General features: G+C 38.9%; 2 protein-coding genes across 39 annotated transcripts in view; one reads left to right on the top strand and one right to left on the bottom strand.

The window, feature by feature from the left end:
• Nucleotides 1-16,641, bottom strand: part of LOC135983898 (general transcription factor II-I repeat domain-containing protein 2A-like) — a 984,084-nt gene that overhangs the window by 275,560 nt on the left and 691,883 nt on the right. The gene's annotated exons all lie outside the window — the stretch shown is intronic.
• PPP3CA (protein phosphatase 3 catalytic subunit alpha) overlaps nucleotides 1-16,641 on the top strand; it is a 299,060-nt gene that overhangs the window by 253,936 nt on the left and 28,483 nt on the right. For all 38 annotated transcript variants that reach the window (XM_005278513.5, XM_005278516.5, XM_065597626.1 and 35 more), the window contains 3 exons: nucleotides 2,740-2,834; nucleotides 13,196-13,321; nucleotides 16,131-16,205. In XM_005278513.5, coding sequence (XP_005278570.1) covers nucleotides 2,740-2,834; nucleotides 13,196-13,321; nucleotides 16,131-16,205 — 296 coding nt within the window. The remainder of the gene's footprint in view (nucleotides 1-2,739; nucleotides 2,835-13,195; nucleotides 13,322-16,130; nucleotides 16,206-16,641) is intronic.

The raw sequence follows: 16,641 nt of genomic DNA, 5'->3' as shown, positions 1-16,641 counted from the left end.
TGTTGCTGCTAGTTCCCTAAACCTCCTCCTCTGACCTGCCTGAAAACACTTCTAACATAGTTGGCCTTATATACCTTTCTTCTGAGTCGTGACTAATGAAAAAACCTCTCACGCCTCATCTGTCACTAAATACTATTGCCTTACACTCACAGCCCCCTAAACATCACAGTGGACAAAGAGATGTGTCATGACATTGGGACACTCTATGGCCTGGAAGTCCAGACTGAGAGAGAAGCTTCAGACACCAGCATGGGTTTCTTAAAACTTCAATGTGCACCTGTCACCGTGGGTCACAACTGAGAATACCAAATTCAGGACAAACTGCTGAGAAATGGGGCCGACACTCCCCAAAACTGGTGGTTATTCTCCCATAAGATATACCAAACCAGCAGCAAAAGTAAACTTCTGTCTCACCACACTGGCTAACAAGAAGTCGGAAAAGCAGTCTCCTTAGGCATTCCAGTCCTGGATTCAACACTCAGACACTAGACTTAAAGATGAGTGGTTCTTTAAAACCAATTTCATCAAACAAAAGGTTCTTCTGATCCCAAAGGACCAGCCACATACCCAGGTCGATATATAACTCAGATCTTACCCAATAACCACGCTGTTGCCAATCCTTTAGTATCTAAAATCTAAAGGTTTATTTATAGAAAGAAAGAGAAAGAAAGAAAGAAAGAAAGAACAGTGAGAGTTAAAATTGGTTGAAGGAATCAAATGATTACAGTAAATGCAAAGTTCTTGGATCAGGCTTGTTGCAGTGATGGAATACACTGCTGGCTTGTTAAGTCTCTGGTTGCTTCCAAATCATTGGAAGGTCCTCAGTCCCTTGGTTAGAATACTCCCATTAGTATAAGTTCATAGTCCAGAGGTTTGAGCAGGAAAGAGACAAAATGGAGATATTTCCAGGGCCTTTTATAGCTTCTCTCCAGTGAAGGGAAACCCATTGTTCTCACTGTGGACAATTACAGGTGACAAGATGGTGTTTGGAGTCACATGGGCAAGTCACATGTCTATGCATGATTTCACTTAGTCATAGCAGGAGAGTCCATTAAGTGTAGATGGGCATCTTCCATTGTGAGTTAAGTGTTCTTTAATGGGCCATTCAACTTGAATAGTTCCTTCACAATGTGCTGGCTTCTGGTGCTACCGAGAAGCAAACATTTGAAATACAGGTGTAGAGCCAATATTCATAACTTCAGATACAAAAATGATACCTGCATACAAATGGCATAATCATATTCAGCAAATCATACCCTTTCTTGATACACTTTGTACAAGATTTGTTGCACTCATATAACAGTGGTAGCAACAATGATCTACATGATCATATTTTATCAGATAACATCACAGCATCCTAAAAGGAAATGGTGTCATTGTGATTAGGAAAAGTATTTATTTTCAGTATATACAGGTTGTTTTCAGAGCAACCTTTTGGCTATCGCTTATACTGGTACACAGGGTGGGGAGAATAGCTCAAGAAGCCGTCTCATACCCTGTTGCACACAGCCCACTCCCATCATTTGTCCCAAGGTGGCTGGTAGTGGGGTGAGCCCATGGCCCTGACTGCTCCCATCCCCACTTCTCCACAAGCCTGCAGGAGTGAGAGAGCTAGGCTATCCTAAAGCATGGTGCAACACGCACAGTGAGTGGGGAGAACCTTCTAAACTGAAATTCCGAAAAGCTATTTCAATGAATCGGTGTGATACTTTTCCTTACTTTTGTGGACAATTGTCAAATTCTGCGGTTTCTTTTGGAATTATTAGAAATTATTAGAGAACTAAAGTGCAGTATTGGGTATTACTTGTGCCTTGCTAAGGGGGAAATTCCATTTTGTTAGTTTGCTTCCAGATTCTGCAGGTGTCCCATTCCATTACTGATTGATTAAATATTGCCCTGCTGAAACAATATGCCTTTGGTCTGTACAAGCCAGCAGGGATGAGTAATGAAAATGTATAGGCATTAACATGCTAGTCCATGGACTGGACTAGATTTGACATTCCATTGTGAAGCTAAGCTTTTTTTCCATAGGGGGAAGTATATTTCTGGGTGATACTGCATTGCATGGTTGTAAAATGATGTAATTTGTAATTTCATGAATGTGCTTTATACTTTATTAATACTGATTTTGAAGCATAACACTCTGTTTGGGAGAGGTTACTATAGAAATGCCTGTGTCCCATGGTGCTCCAAGACATCTGAATTAGTTTACCTATTCTATCTCTTTGAGTATTTTATAATCCCTTTGCAAATTTATTTTGAGAAGAACCCTCCATCAATAGATGAAGGGTGAAAACCTGATCCTGTTGAAGTCAGTGGCAAAACTCCCAATGACTTCAGGGAGCCCAAGATTTCACCCGGAATGTGTAATGCTCCTCATTAGTATTTTCTTTCCTACCACACTTTGCATAATTGGGTTTCAGTCATTAGGAACCAGCAACCAGTGTAGCTGCACTGGTACAAACAACATGGAAATCACAATTTGCACCATTTGAGTTTATCTCTACTTGAAATCACAGTAATCCCAACTATATGCAAGTTCTAAATCTATAGCAAATCCTTCATGCATAGCTTTAAAGATAATTTATTTCTGTTGTTGCTTGTAACTTCACATGGTAAAACCATTTGGAGTGATCTGTTGCTTTTTTTGGCCTGTGATAAGTCAGTGACATGTTGTACGCTTATAGCACTGTAAAAATGATGAATAATACTATTAACATAACCTGTCATTTCCTTTAGGTATCGTATGTACAGGAAAAGCCAAACAACAGGCTTCCCTTCACTAATTACAATTTTTTCAGCACCAAACTATCTAGATGTGTACAATAACAAAGGTAGGAGGGCTCTCTTCCTTCTGTTGATGCACAGTAGTAGCATTATCTCTTTACACAAACGTTTTATGTAGTTTCCCGTTTTTGATTCTTTGCATTGACTCTTTGTCCTTTTATTAGGTCATGCCTGTTTACTTTGTTGCGCAATATAAATTTAATGAGATGTGTACCAATCAGATGTGTGTGTGTGTATGTGTGTGTGTATATACAGATAGCTAAATACTTTTATGTTTCTGTCTTATGAGTCCTTGGATACTTTTGTATTTTGAGTGTCAGTTGTTAAATAAAATTTTATTTGGGGAATTAAATTGGCAACAATTCTAATAACTGAAGGAAGCACTTATGGTTGAGATTTTCTAAGCCCTCTGCTACTTTTTAAAATAAGCCATCTGGCCCTTTGTTACTTAGGGTACATCTACACTACAGCGGGGAGTCGATTTAAGATACGCAAATTCAGCTACGTGAATAGCGTAGCTGAATTCGACGTATTGCAGCCGACTTACCCCGTTGTGAGGACGGCGGCAAAATCGACTTCTGCCGCTTTTTGTCTGCGGCGCTTACTACCACCTCCGCTGGTGGAGTTAGAGCGCCGATTCGGGGATTGATTGTCGCGTCCCAACGGGACGCGATAAATCGATCCCCGAGAGGTCGATTTCTACCCGCCGATTCAGGCGGGTAGTATAGACCAGACCTTAGTAAGATTAATGGGCGTTATATAGAAAAGTCTCAGTCATAATATAATCTTGGTTCTTATAGAGCCCATAGTATCTGAGCACCCTATTTCATGTTTTGTTAATCATTTTTACATATAGTGCAAAGAGAGGAAAATATACATAAACAAAAAAGCCTGCTGCTTAAATAATATACTAGCCACTCTGTGAAGACTGAACACAACCTAAATACAAGTGGATGCAGCTTACATTAAGTTACTACAACAGTCACTACAGCACTTACAGTGACTGTAAGTTCCCCTAATGAAAAAAGAACAGGAGTACTTGTGGCACCTTAGAGACTAACAAATTTATTAGAGCATAAGCTTTCGTGGACTACAGCCCACTTCTTTGGATGCATATAGAGTGAAACATATATTGAGGAGATATATATACACACATACAGAGAGCATGAACAGGTTGGAGTTGTCTTACCAACTCTGAGAGGCCAATTAAGTAAGAGAAAAAAACTTTTGAAGTGATAATCAAGCTAGCCCAGTACAGACAGTTTGATATGAAGTGTGAGAATATTTACAAGGGGGGAGAGATTCAATGTTTGTAACCTTGTAAGTATTCTCATACTTCATATCAAACTGTCTGTACTGGGCTAGCTTGATTATCACTTCAAAAGTTTTTTTCTCTTACTTAATTGGCCTCTCAGAGTTGGTAAGACAACTCCCACCTGTTCATGCTCTCTGTATGTGTGTATATATATCTCCTCAATATATGTTTCACTCTATATGCATCCGAAGAAGTGGGCTGTAGTCCACGAAAGCTTATGCTCTAATAAATTTGTTAGTCTCTAAGGTGCCACAAGTACTCCTGTTCTTTTTGCGGATACAGACTAACGCGGCTGCTACTCTGAAACCTTCCCCTAATGAGTTGCAGAAAAAAAGCTGTTCTAAATCAGAGCATTCCAATAACTCCTATGCTAAATCCAATATACCCAGCAGGATATCTTCACTTTCTGTTACTCCAGTTGGAATAAAACTAGTATGTTATGGTAGGTGAACAGGGTGACCAGACAGCAAATGTGAAAAATCGGGATGGGGGTAGGGGGTAATAAGAGCCTATATAAGAGAAAGACCCCAAAATCGGTTCTGTCCCTATAAAATCAGGACATCTGGTCACCCTATAGGTGAAAGAAAATATGGGGACTATAAAGACCTCCATAACTATTTTTTCCTTACCATGTTAATGAGGATAGTTTCATTATAGACTGCCGTTTCCATGGTCCCGACCTATTAACCCATTACAAGGTGTTTAGCTTTCCTAAGGGGACAGATGGGGTTTTCAGTCCTTGCCTACAGACAAAGAAAGTATTTGGTATAAAATGTGCAAAAGAAAAGAGACTTCAGCACTAGCATGATTTTAATAGGTTATTGTATAAAACTTCTAAGCTCTTTAAAAAGCTATTATGCAAATGATTTACTATATGTGAGGGAAGAAATTGGTTCACTGCTAGAAGCTAGATTTAGCATATTTTGGCATAATACAAATACATGTTAACTTGCAAAAAAAATTATTAAAGGTACACTACCAGCAACATCAAAGCCTTACTACCAGTAGCTATTTATGGAGAAAGTAAAGCATGTAGGAACTGTGCTTAAGCAAATATATTTTGAGTCCTAGCAACACAGATCAGCACAAGAGACTTAGGAATTGGAAGTGCAGTAAAGACAGTGTAAGGCAGTTTTGCAGCATCAACAGGTCAGGGCAAAGAAAAGTGTTATTTGTGGGAGAGAGATTTCTGATCGAGTAGATACCTGTAGTTGCCCTTAGCGGGTCTATAGTAGTAAAGTAGGTTGGAGCAGCATTTCAGATTTGCCTGTAATTGTGTTTCTTAAAGTGTTCGTATTAGGAATATGGGGGTTAGCAGTACAGGCTTTTGTCATTATGGCAAGCATTTGACACACAAGAACAATGATAAAATAGAACTCAGCATCTGAATTTTAAATCCCCAAATGTCAGGGAATGAACAGAGGAATGCCCCTCTATCATATCAGTCTCAGAAATGAGTCATCTTACATGTTCCGTGATTCCTAGGTATGACAGACCATAGATTAGATAAGATTAGGACATCAGGATGTACAGTAGTGCTATTTTTGCTGGGACAATGGATACAGAAGTGGGAAATTGTACAGTACTCAGTAGTAGTCAATCACTTCTGTTTATTATTGTCAATAAGTTTATACTTTAGTGTCTGACTGTCACTTTTAAAAATTAAGGGTTTTTTTGGCTGAATGAATAATTTAACTAGCTATCTGAAGGCAAACGCTCATCTTGGAGGGTTTTTTTTTTTTAAAAAGATTACATCTTATAACACTGATATATCCACTGGGGAGTTGGAATATTTTGACAAGAATAACAGGATGTGTCTTCCTAAACCCTTTAAAGTCCATAGTGTGTTGCGAAGACAAAAAATCAGATCAGGAGAGAGAAACAACAGATTATGCAAAGGGGATCTACAGTACTATAAAAAGCAAGAAAGCAGCCTCTACATTTATTATTTGTGAGATCTTCATTAATGCCCTAGAAAAAGGGGTAAATAGCGTGTTTATGAAATTCACAGAAGACAGCAAAAAGGGAGGTGTTGTGGACACCTTGAAAAAGTGCCCGGTAGCACATCTCAAAATAAAGATACTTGGGGAAATAGTACCATAAGGGACAGAGGAATGATGTAATAATCTGATTTGTTTATCATCTTTGTTTTATCGTATCAAACCTCTGTTTTATCTAGCATTCCTCACTGCGCTTATATAAAAGACCACTTGTTATCATAGCAACAAAGATGATAAAAAATGATTAGGGTATCATTGCCAGTGTAGGAATGTTCACTACAAGTGACTTATTTGATCTACTGATCAAAGTCCCAAGAACTGGGAATTTGGCTATTTCTCTGGGAGAAATTATTCTATGATTTAAATAGAACTTACTATTAGGGAAGGTTTTCCTGGTATGTTCAACCTAAATTTTTCCTTTCTATATTTCATCCTGTTACTCTAGTCATAACCCTGTATACCACATTAAATATTTCCTTTCCCTTTGTTACTATTTCCACCCCGCAGTATTTTTACCACCCCTTTTCCCCAGCCTGTCCCCTCATGCATGAAATGTAGTCACTAGTTAGCCATTCTGTTATATTATCTGGAAGCACAACTCATGGTTCCATTGTTAAAGTTGAGATTAAGCTTTTCACTTAAAGCAGGGATTCCAGTGCTTTGTTTTGTATATAGAATGCAGTATATCCTCCCCAAAATTACAAAACTTATTCTCTGAGCACAGAATGAATTTTCTGATAATTTACAAGCAGGTTGATTGATTAGTTTGTAAAAATTAATTTTAAAATGGTTCCTTTAAAAAAATTTAGCACCCAATGTCAGACCACTTTTTTCCTGAATGATCTTAGTGTACGAATTACACAGATGCTTCAGATGTCCTTTATAGCAAAACTCACTGAAACTCTGCATAGGATACATCTAAAGACTTCTTTTACGATTAATGGTCATTTTTTCTCATTATTATTCATAACTGAAAGTTTCTCCTTCACAGGGGCTGAAGAATTATGCTCCACTACAGAGATTTCCACTGAGAAATGCCTTATTTCAAAGTGGTTGCCATCCCTGATTGTTGTCAGTGGGACCAACGTTATAGATTGCCCCTAATTAGATGACTGTCTCAATTTCACCATCAGTCTTCTATTGTTCTAAAGGGCACTGAGGCCATCAGATGCTGGCTTCACTCTCTTAGGAAATACTAGGAAGCAGTGACCATTTTGTAAGAGTGACACAATGAAGGGAAAAAAGAAAATCTAATATATATTTAAAAATCATTTAAGTCTAATCTGGGGCCACAAACTCTAAAATGTCTTAATCTTATCTCTATGGTTATTGCAAGATGTTGCTACCCAGCAGTGTTATCTGGATGTCCTAACTCTGCATTTCTATACCTTAATATGTGTGAATTTAAGGGTAACCTTAACTCTGAATTTCTTGGATTTATAACTCTTGATTTTGGAATAATTGCTACATCCCTTCAATGTTTGTTACAATAATTTTACTGTACTTGCAACCCATTTTAAGAGTTTAGCTCTTTGAATCTTTCCTCATAAATCAGTACCTCAGGTTACCCAATGAATTTTGTTGTTGTTTTCTGGAGCTGTGTTTTCTCAAGTTGACTCTCATTTTGTTCGCTTTGCCCTTTACAACTTCTCTACATTTCTTTCCCCTCACTAGTGGTCAGAGTTCCTCCCAGTTCAGGATCCACAAATCCAGTCCCTTTAGTATTCTTGACCTCCTCTTCCGTATCATAAATGGAGATGTTTACTGCCCTTGTACATTACACCAACTCTTGCAGCATTTTACTAGACATTGCCCTCAATTACACCCTAGACAACCCACCAAAGATCACATCTGCACTAGATAGCTCTCCTTAACTCAAATCATCGCTGTTTTATCTTTGCTGTTTGCTTACTGAGCTGCCAGTCATCAGCCCACACTGGCCATGTTAATATGTTCAAATCAATACGAATTAATTTTGTAAGAGATTGTATCAAATGCTATACTAAAATCAAGATATAATTCCTTTCATCCAGTAACTGTTGGTTTTTCAAAAAAAAAAAAAAAAAGTACTCAAGTCTGATTGCCAAGAGTTATTCTTCATGGGTGAAATCCTGCCCTCATTGAAGTTATTGGAAAGTTTTCCATTGACGTCTGTGGGGTTAGGATTTCACCCCATAAACCTATTCTTATTATGGATCGTGTTTTTCTTACCCGTTTAACAAAAAAGTCAAAAGTAATGAAAAAATCCCTGCTGGTGACTAAAATTCTGTCTTCATAAAACAGAATTTAAGTTTGAGGGGGGTACATGTAATATATTTTACTTTATTAACAGCTGATGTCTCACAAATTACTAATGTTAGTAATCAATATTACACAATTTGCAATTCCACACAGTTAGATTATATAAGATGTTATAAAATATTGGTTCCTAAATCTTCTTGTTCCTTAGGATAGTGATTGCTAAAATCATATTAGAATTCATATGGCTATTAATAAAACCATAAGTTTCTTGCTCTGGTTTTTTATAATAGATCTTAAAACCGCAACTGCCTTCTTGATATCATACTGCTTTTTTTGGTCCTGGTCCAGGAGTGAATGTATTAGGTGCCAGAACTTTGGACCAGTGTGATTTCCACTTAATGACATCACTGATGTTCAAGAGATTCAATTTTCTCTTTTGTCTTGATTGTTTTATAATTGGAGGAATGCATCCTGTGGCTTCCCCTTTTTTTTTTTTTCACCCCAGTGATCAGATACTCTGCAAACTAGTGCTCATGAAAAATCCTGAAGATAAATGTTGTTCCAGGACAGTTGGGTCACCTGCAACAGCTAAGGTGCCCGCTACTTTTTTCACCGAGTGTATTGGAGAAATGAGGGAGATAAAATCTCTCCTGATACAATAACTCCTCGCTTAACGTTGTAGTTATGTTCCTGAAAAATGCGACTTTAAGCAAAACGATGTTAAGCAAATCCAATTTCCCGATAAGAATTAATGTAAATGGAGGGGTTAGGTTCCAGGGAAAATTTTTTCACCTGACAAAAGACTATATTATATGTACACACACAGTATAAGTTTTAAACAAACAATTTAATACTGTACACAGCGATGATGATTGTGACGCTTGATTGAGGTACTGAAGTCAGAGGGTGGAAGAGGGTGGGATATTTCCCAGGGAATGCCTTGCTGCTAAATGATGAACTAGCACTCGGCTGAGCCCTCAAGGGTTAACCCATTGTTGTTAATGTAGCCTCACACTCTACAAGGCAGTACGAATGGAGGGAGGGGAGACAGCATGGCAGACAGAGACATACACCGTGTGTGAGAGAGAGAGAGAGAGAGATGCGCATTGCCCCTTTAAGTAGGCTGACCCCACTCTAAGTATACTGCTTTGTTAAGTAGATCAGCAAGTTGAGACAGTAGCTGCTTCCAGGAAGCTCCCTCCGTCCTGAGCCCTGTCATGTCGTCCGCGCCCCCCCCCCCATGGAGATTTGGTAAGTGGGGTGCAGGAGCACGGGGGAGGGGGACACCCTGACATTAGCCCCCTTCTGCCCCTCCCCGCACAGCAAGCAGGAGGCTCTCACAAGCAGCTCCAAGGCAGAGGGCAGGAGCAGCATATGGCAGTTCCGGAAGGGACCAGCTGAACTGCCGGCAATTGATAACTTGCTGGTTGGCTGCTGCACAGGGAACTTAGGGGAGCAGGGAGCTGATAGAGGGGCTGCCAGTCTACCCTGGTTCCAAGCCCCCACCAACTAACTCCAATGGGCTGCTCTTCCTGCAAGCAGTGGACAAAGCAGGCGACTGCAAACCTTATAAGGGAGCATTGCGCAACTTTAAACAAGCATGTTCTCTAATTGATCAGCAGTGTAACAACAAAACAACGTTAACTGGGACGACTTTAAGTGAGGAGTTACTGTACTCTAAAATTACAAAAAGATCTGAACTAACAACAAGGAGCTTCTCCATTGGTTCAGAAGCTCTCCTTTCCATTAGGGAAGTACCATTAGAGCTATAGGGAGAGAGGCTAAATATCTCATTTCAAGAAACAAAATACCCATTGCCGGGGGAGGGGGGGAACCTCTAGAGTTAAAAAGGTCAGGTAAACTGGTAATGTTGCTGGGAAGTGTGGTGGTCTTGATGCAGCTGCAATTTTGCTCCTTCCTAAAGTACTGCAGACTACCATTTTGTAAACTGTAATAATCTGAGTCATATGAATAAACCAGCTCTTCCTGTGATTACATTGTAAGTCATCTTGCTTGGTTGCTTAACACAAAAAACTAATGATTTTCTCTACCACATTTGGAAATGGAAAACATTTAAAATTACAAATTCAGAAAAGTCCATGTGGCACTTTGAAACTACTGTGCAGTATTTTATTCTTTTGTAAATATGATGTAACATAAGGGAATTTTTCTACTTTTTTTTGTTTGTTTGTTTGTTTGTTTGTTTTACGTGCATGTGTTATATGGTGTGTTTCTCCTTTGCTGTTCAGGTGATTTATAGGGAACTTCACTACCCTTTAACCAGGAGGAAAAGTTTGAAATGAAGTGTCAATTGTTATTTTAAAGCTAATTCGTATGGATGTGGAGTTCAAATAGATACATTATTAATATGGTGTAAGTGAGAGTAGCATTTAGATGATCTCAAAATCAATTATTAATTCCCTTCACTTTTTTAAAAGAATACTAAAAAGCATTCATATTTTGGCTGATTTTTCTCCTACTGCCCTGTTAATGAATCAGAGGTATTTCTAGAGACCTTTTCCCAAAGTTGCTTGTAAAAATTATTTCTTCAACTTTCTCAATTATTAAACATTTTCTTAATGAATGGAAAAAAGAAAAGTGGGGGAGGGAAACCAGCTAAACTCAGTAAAATGATTATTTGTGAGCATTAGTGCATTAAATACATCTTCAAATAATTAAATACGCCTTTTTCATTTGGCTTCCAAAGCAGCATTGATTCATTCTTGCCGCACAGCCAGTAATGAAATACATGCTTTTCCACATATGAAGAGAATGACTCTTGATCTCCTTTTTGGTGACCTCAGGCAAAATATGAAGAATGCTTATTGAAAGGACTGACATTAGTTGTCCCGTTGCTGTTGAAGTCAGACAAGCAGTGCTTAGTCACCTCCTTTTACTGGAAAGCGGAGTAGCCAACTGTGTGACTATGGAATGCTCAAGAGTCAAACATGATTTGTTAAACAAAAATTGTCTGATTGGGCAAGGAGATTACATAAATTATGTCAGCTGCCTTCTATGCCCTGAGAGATTAGGCTCCAGAATGTCCTGGGCCACCCAGGTACCATGATGGTTGGCACAAAATGGAGGGATTGAGAGACGGGTTCTTTTTAATACATCTGAAGGTCACATAGCCCCTTGTTTACAATGTGGATTTAAGATTATTTCTTTGAGGAAATAAAGATAGAATGTATTAAAGCAGCAATACCGTATCTGCTTTATATAGACCAGGTGTGGGAAAGAAGTGAACGGGGGGAAGGGAGATTATTTCTCACTTGCATACAGTATTTTGACAAATGTAGTCTTAAACATTATTGACATATAATATAGTCATCAGACCTTGTGCAAATATTGACTTTAGCGGTATGTCTACATTGCAGCTAGGAACACACCTCTCGGCCTGGATAGACATGCTAGTTTGAGCCCCTCTAGTGCCTGCTAGAAATAGCTCGCCTGACCCCCCCCCCCCCCCCCCCAGGCATGAGATTCCAACCTTCAGACCAAGCCACAACATCCACACTGCTACTTTTAGCATGCTAACTCAAGCTCTGCTAGTATGAGTTTGTCTACCCATGCTGGGAGGCTTGTTCCCAGCTGCTGTACAGACATACTTTAAGGCCTCGTCCACACTTGCGATAGCATGCAGGGTATGTGTAGCTACATGCCACAGTGAGAGACATGCTGCGTCCACACTGCAGCGTATCGCTACATACATTCGCTGTGGCATTGAAAGGCTCTGACAGTCGGGAGCTGCTGGAGTCTCCTCCTGCTGCCTCTCCCCGGCCAGAGCCTTTCCCCACAGACAGAATCTTTCACTGCAGTGGGGAAAGGCTCCAGCAGAGGGAAACGACAATGCTAAAAATAGCTGTGTACACATGGGAGGCATTGCTCAGACATGTAGAGAGCCATATAGGATATATACACTAGGATTCTGGCGTGTCTGTACTCTACTTGCCTAAGCAGTACCTCACCATTTGCTCTATTTATACTCATGCTAGCAGGGCATGCAGTGTCTGTAATCTACATGCCACCATAAATGTAGACCTACCCTAAGTTAACACTGGCTATTGGAACAAAGTTGCCCACTATGAACAAAGTTCACCACTAAAGACTTAGCTGGTTTTCAGGCAAATTGAAATTAATTCATATAAAGGTACACTACCAGTGTACAGTCTAGTGTCACCGGATTAGTAATTGTTTGCTGACATTGCACTTAGGCCATTGAATTGACATCACATACATCATGGAAGTGGATTGCTGTTAGCAGAACAGACTGAAGTGATGTGGTCTTAACCACTTTAACCACAAGCAGTAAGCATCATAAAAAGGATTACGTTCAGAACTATGCTTAAATACTAGTACATAATATACAAGTAAAGGTTATCTAAAAGGTCTTTTAGTTGTCTTTTAAAGACACACTGTTCCCTTTTTCTTTATAAATTCAATTTTAAGTGACCCTTATTTAAAATATATATATATAAATACACCATCAGAATGGATGTGTCGCAGCATCACCATTGTGATGAATGGTGATTCCAATATGTAGTATCTTAGTCCCATATTGAATAAATATTTCATCTGGGTTCTCCTCTAAACTTCATTGTTCAGGGCTTGTATGTCATTGTGTTATGCTAATAATAACTAAGTTATTTTATATTGGCCATATGAAAGATAACTTTCCCTCCACAAGCACAGAAATATTTAGCTTTTATATTTCAGAAATCTCTATATTGGTTTCTTTTGTTTGATATACTGTAGCACATTTATAGAATTTAAGTTCTATTGCTATTTTTGACCTCTGTTGGGATTATGTCACACATGCAATTAATGTTTCTTTTTCTTTCCTTTCTCTTAGCTGCAGTATTGAAGTATGAGAACAATGTTATGAATATCAGACAGTTCAACTGTTCCCCTCACCCATACTGGCTTCCAAATTTCATGGATGTGTTTACCTGGTCCTTACCATTTGTTGGAGAGAAAGGTTAGTAACTTGCTGTGCTCGTGAAAGCCACAACATGAAGTGGGATTGGAGGTTAGGGTTACCCAAGCACCACTACCATTAACAGTTCCAGTGGGCTGGGTTGCATGGCTGTAAAGAGCTTGGAGGTGGATCTAAGAGAGAGGCTTTTTGAGGGTGTAGTGATGAGGCTACATCTGAAGTAACACTTCAGGGAGTGCAGCCTTGACCATTCACACATTCTGCATCTTTTATGATTTTTGCTTTTTTTCAGAGCAGAGTAATAACGGCTGTGCCATGATCAGAGTGCTCTGGAAATAGGTTTGCATTTCAGTTGGAGATAAAAGTCATGGATTCACTTCAGTTTATTTGATGAAGTCTTTGGGCATTGTGATATTGCCATTTGCTGGTTGGAGAAGACCACACCAGCTGTGTCACTGTTATATATATATATATATATATATATACACACTTCGCCAGCTGGCCTCTAACCAGCTGATGCAGTCATGCATTTCTCCCTTGAGCAGTAAATTCAGATCATGTCACATTGGTACCCACTGTGCTCTTCTCTTTCATTTGGTTTTCTGCGGGGGTGGAAAACGCCTGAAATATATGACATCTCACTAAGCTGTCCCAGCCCTGTAACAGCCATTAGTTTTGTGGCTTACCATACTATAGAAATGTCATTGTTGGACAATGACATAGGGGCTTTGTGACCACATTAAGCTGTGACTGGCAAGTACACAACTGGAGGCTAGACCGCTTTGGTCCAAAACATGAAGTATGAGTATTTAAAACCCAGCAGTTCATCTGACTTAAAACTAGAGAGCTATGAAACTTGCTTTGATTCTTGCAATGTGATACAATGTGTAGCTGCAACAGCAGTTACTGCCAGAAAGTTAAAATGAACTCTTACAAGCTGCTTGGAATAGTCCTATTTTATCTTAATAGGCAACTGAAAATGCAGCCCGCTGTGGCTTTACTTACAGTCATGATCAGTTTTCAGTTACTCATTTATATTCTAAACAGTGGCTCTTTGAAAGAGTGGTCGAGGTAAAGCCAATAGTGGGATGCCCAAGGCCAGTGTGAACAAACAGGCAATGCTGAGGGCAGTCTTCATTGACACTGCAGGGTGTGCTAGCAAGGCATTTGTTGTCTCCATGCGTGTTTCCACTGATAGAGGAAGTTCTGTAGTCCTTGACGATGTGTCTTTTTCAGGCTTTTTAAAAGACAGTAACATGAATTCATTTTGTTAAACCATAAATATGGCCAATCCCAGTTTTCAGGCAAATCATGCTTTCTGGCTCACGTATTAGACCTTTGTTGCATATTCTGCACGTGGTCCCCCAGAAAACTCCTACAGACCGTAAGGAACTATTTGGGGCGGGAATGCAGAACATATAGTAAAGATCCACATTGAGCATCTGATCACAGGATTTCTCCTTTTCTTCCTGTTTTCTCTCCCCTATTTTCCATGTCCCACTCCATGCTCAAGTCCTCAGTGATACTTCTGGTACTTTGACTGAAAATCCAAAATGGGTATTAGAGGAATCTAGCAAAATAAAGCTGTTGAACATATGTTTTTGTGCTCTACATAGGGTTTTTTTTTAATTTCTTTAATAGATTTTTTCCCCCTCAAAGGCCAACCAAGGTAGGAAGCTGTATATGTTACACAGTGTTAGTTACACCAGTCCTTGTCACTGTGGAAGTGTTTCCACTAATACTTCAAGTGAAAAAGATAAATGCCTGACTAATTTATGAACAATAGAGTTCTGTTCATCCTTTTAATGTGTCAGACCACTGTGGCTATCACAGAAGAGATTTTTTAGTAACCACCCGATTTGAAATTAAATTTTCAACCTTTATAGCTAATGCAAGTCCAAACATGCCTGGTAACACTTTTAATGATGCTTAATACATGTAGATGTAATGGAGTTTTTCACTTGTCTATCTGCTAATGATTTGACATTTTTACGTAGTAACCCAGTCTTTTCTAGAATTCTAAATCCCATCTCCTGGCGTGAGTTTTGGCTGGTTTTGCACTGTACACTCTCTGGTCAGTCTTTCACTGCCACTGGGTCTGAAATGGGCTAAGAGAGGTTTAGGAACAGCTTGAAGCAGACTGCTTGGAGTGCAAGTTACAAAATAAAGAAATTAAATATATTGCTCTTTCAGCAATAATGAAATATCTGCAGTAAGTCCTGACCTTAAAGATACTGTCAATTTGCATTAGCCATAGAACGTTAGGCTTTGTTAAAATAAAATACATATTAAAGAAACATTAATACAAACAGGATCATTTTCATGATCTATTTTATTATTTATTCAGTACGGATATCTTAGTTGCTTATGAAACCTCCAGATCTGGGAATCCCAAACTACAGCATTTTACCCTAGACCAGTCTAGTTTCATTGTCCAACCTGAGTGAAAAGACAAAACTAAAACTCCATGACCAAGGAAAATGTAAAGCAGGATTTTAAAATTATTTTGTTTTGTTGTAATCTAGGTTGTTGCTAGTGACTCAGAGAGAACACGCTTTTTTTTTTTTTTTTTTTTTTTTTTTAAAATATAAGGGTCTTATTATTGCAGTGTGCCTTTAAATTTGACCAGTTTTTACCAGGAAACCATATCAACAACCCCTTATTAACCACATGAGATCTTTGGACCCAAGTTTATATTACTACAAATATAATATAAGGTGCAAACAGTTTAAAAATTGGATGAGGTGCTATTTGTTTGCTTATAGTCATTAACACTACTACGCTACAGCCTGCTCTCAGACTGATGAGGAAAACTCACCATTCATGTTTCTCATTTGTTTTTCCTCTCCAGTGACAGAGATGCTGGTAAATGTGCTGAACATCTGCTCAGATGATGAATTAGGGTCAGAGGAAGATGGTTTTGATGGTAAGAGCTTTCTGCCCTCCATTGAGATTGTTTGTTGGTTTGTTTTGCTTTGGAATTATTTGTAAGTCTCAGTTACTAACATTAGGGATAGTGTCCTGGTTTTCTGGATCTCATTTAAGTTCTTTCATGCTGCTGAAAACAACAGTTTGTGCTAGACGTCAATAGATTTGCATAATGCATGGTTTGGAGAGAATTTATTAAACTCTCCCCTTTGCCTACTTCCCACCTAAGCCAAAAGAAAAAAAGTTACTTGTCCTAGTTTTAAAGGAAGAAAATAATACTTTGACTCCAAGTTTTGCTGAATATAAGGGGCCAGGTAGTGCTATTGATTTTTAAGCAGAGCTACCCAGTGCTTCCAATGGGGAGTTTTACTTCGAATCAATGGCCTATATGGCCCAGAGTGACTTTCTGCTGCTTCTGGAATGCTAGATACTGC

Source organism: Chrysemys picta, chromosome 5, assembly GCF_011386835.1.
Source record: "Chrysemys picta bellii isolate R12L10 chromosome 5, ASM1138683v2, whole genome shotgun sequence".
NCBI lineage: Eukaryota > Metazoa > Chordata > Testudines > Emydidae > Chrysemys > Chrysemys picta.
Note: the sequence above shows the minus strand (reverse complement) of the source record. Positions and strands in the feature narration are given on the sequence as shown.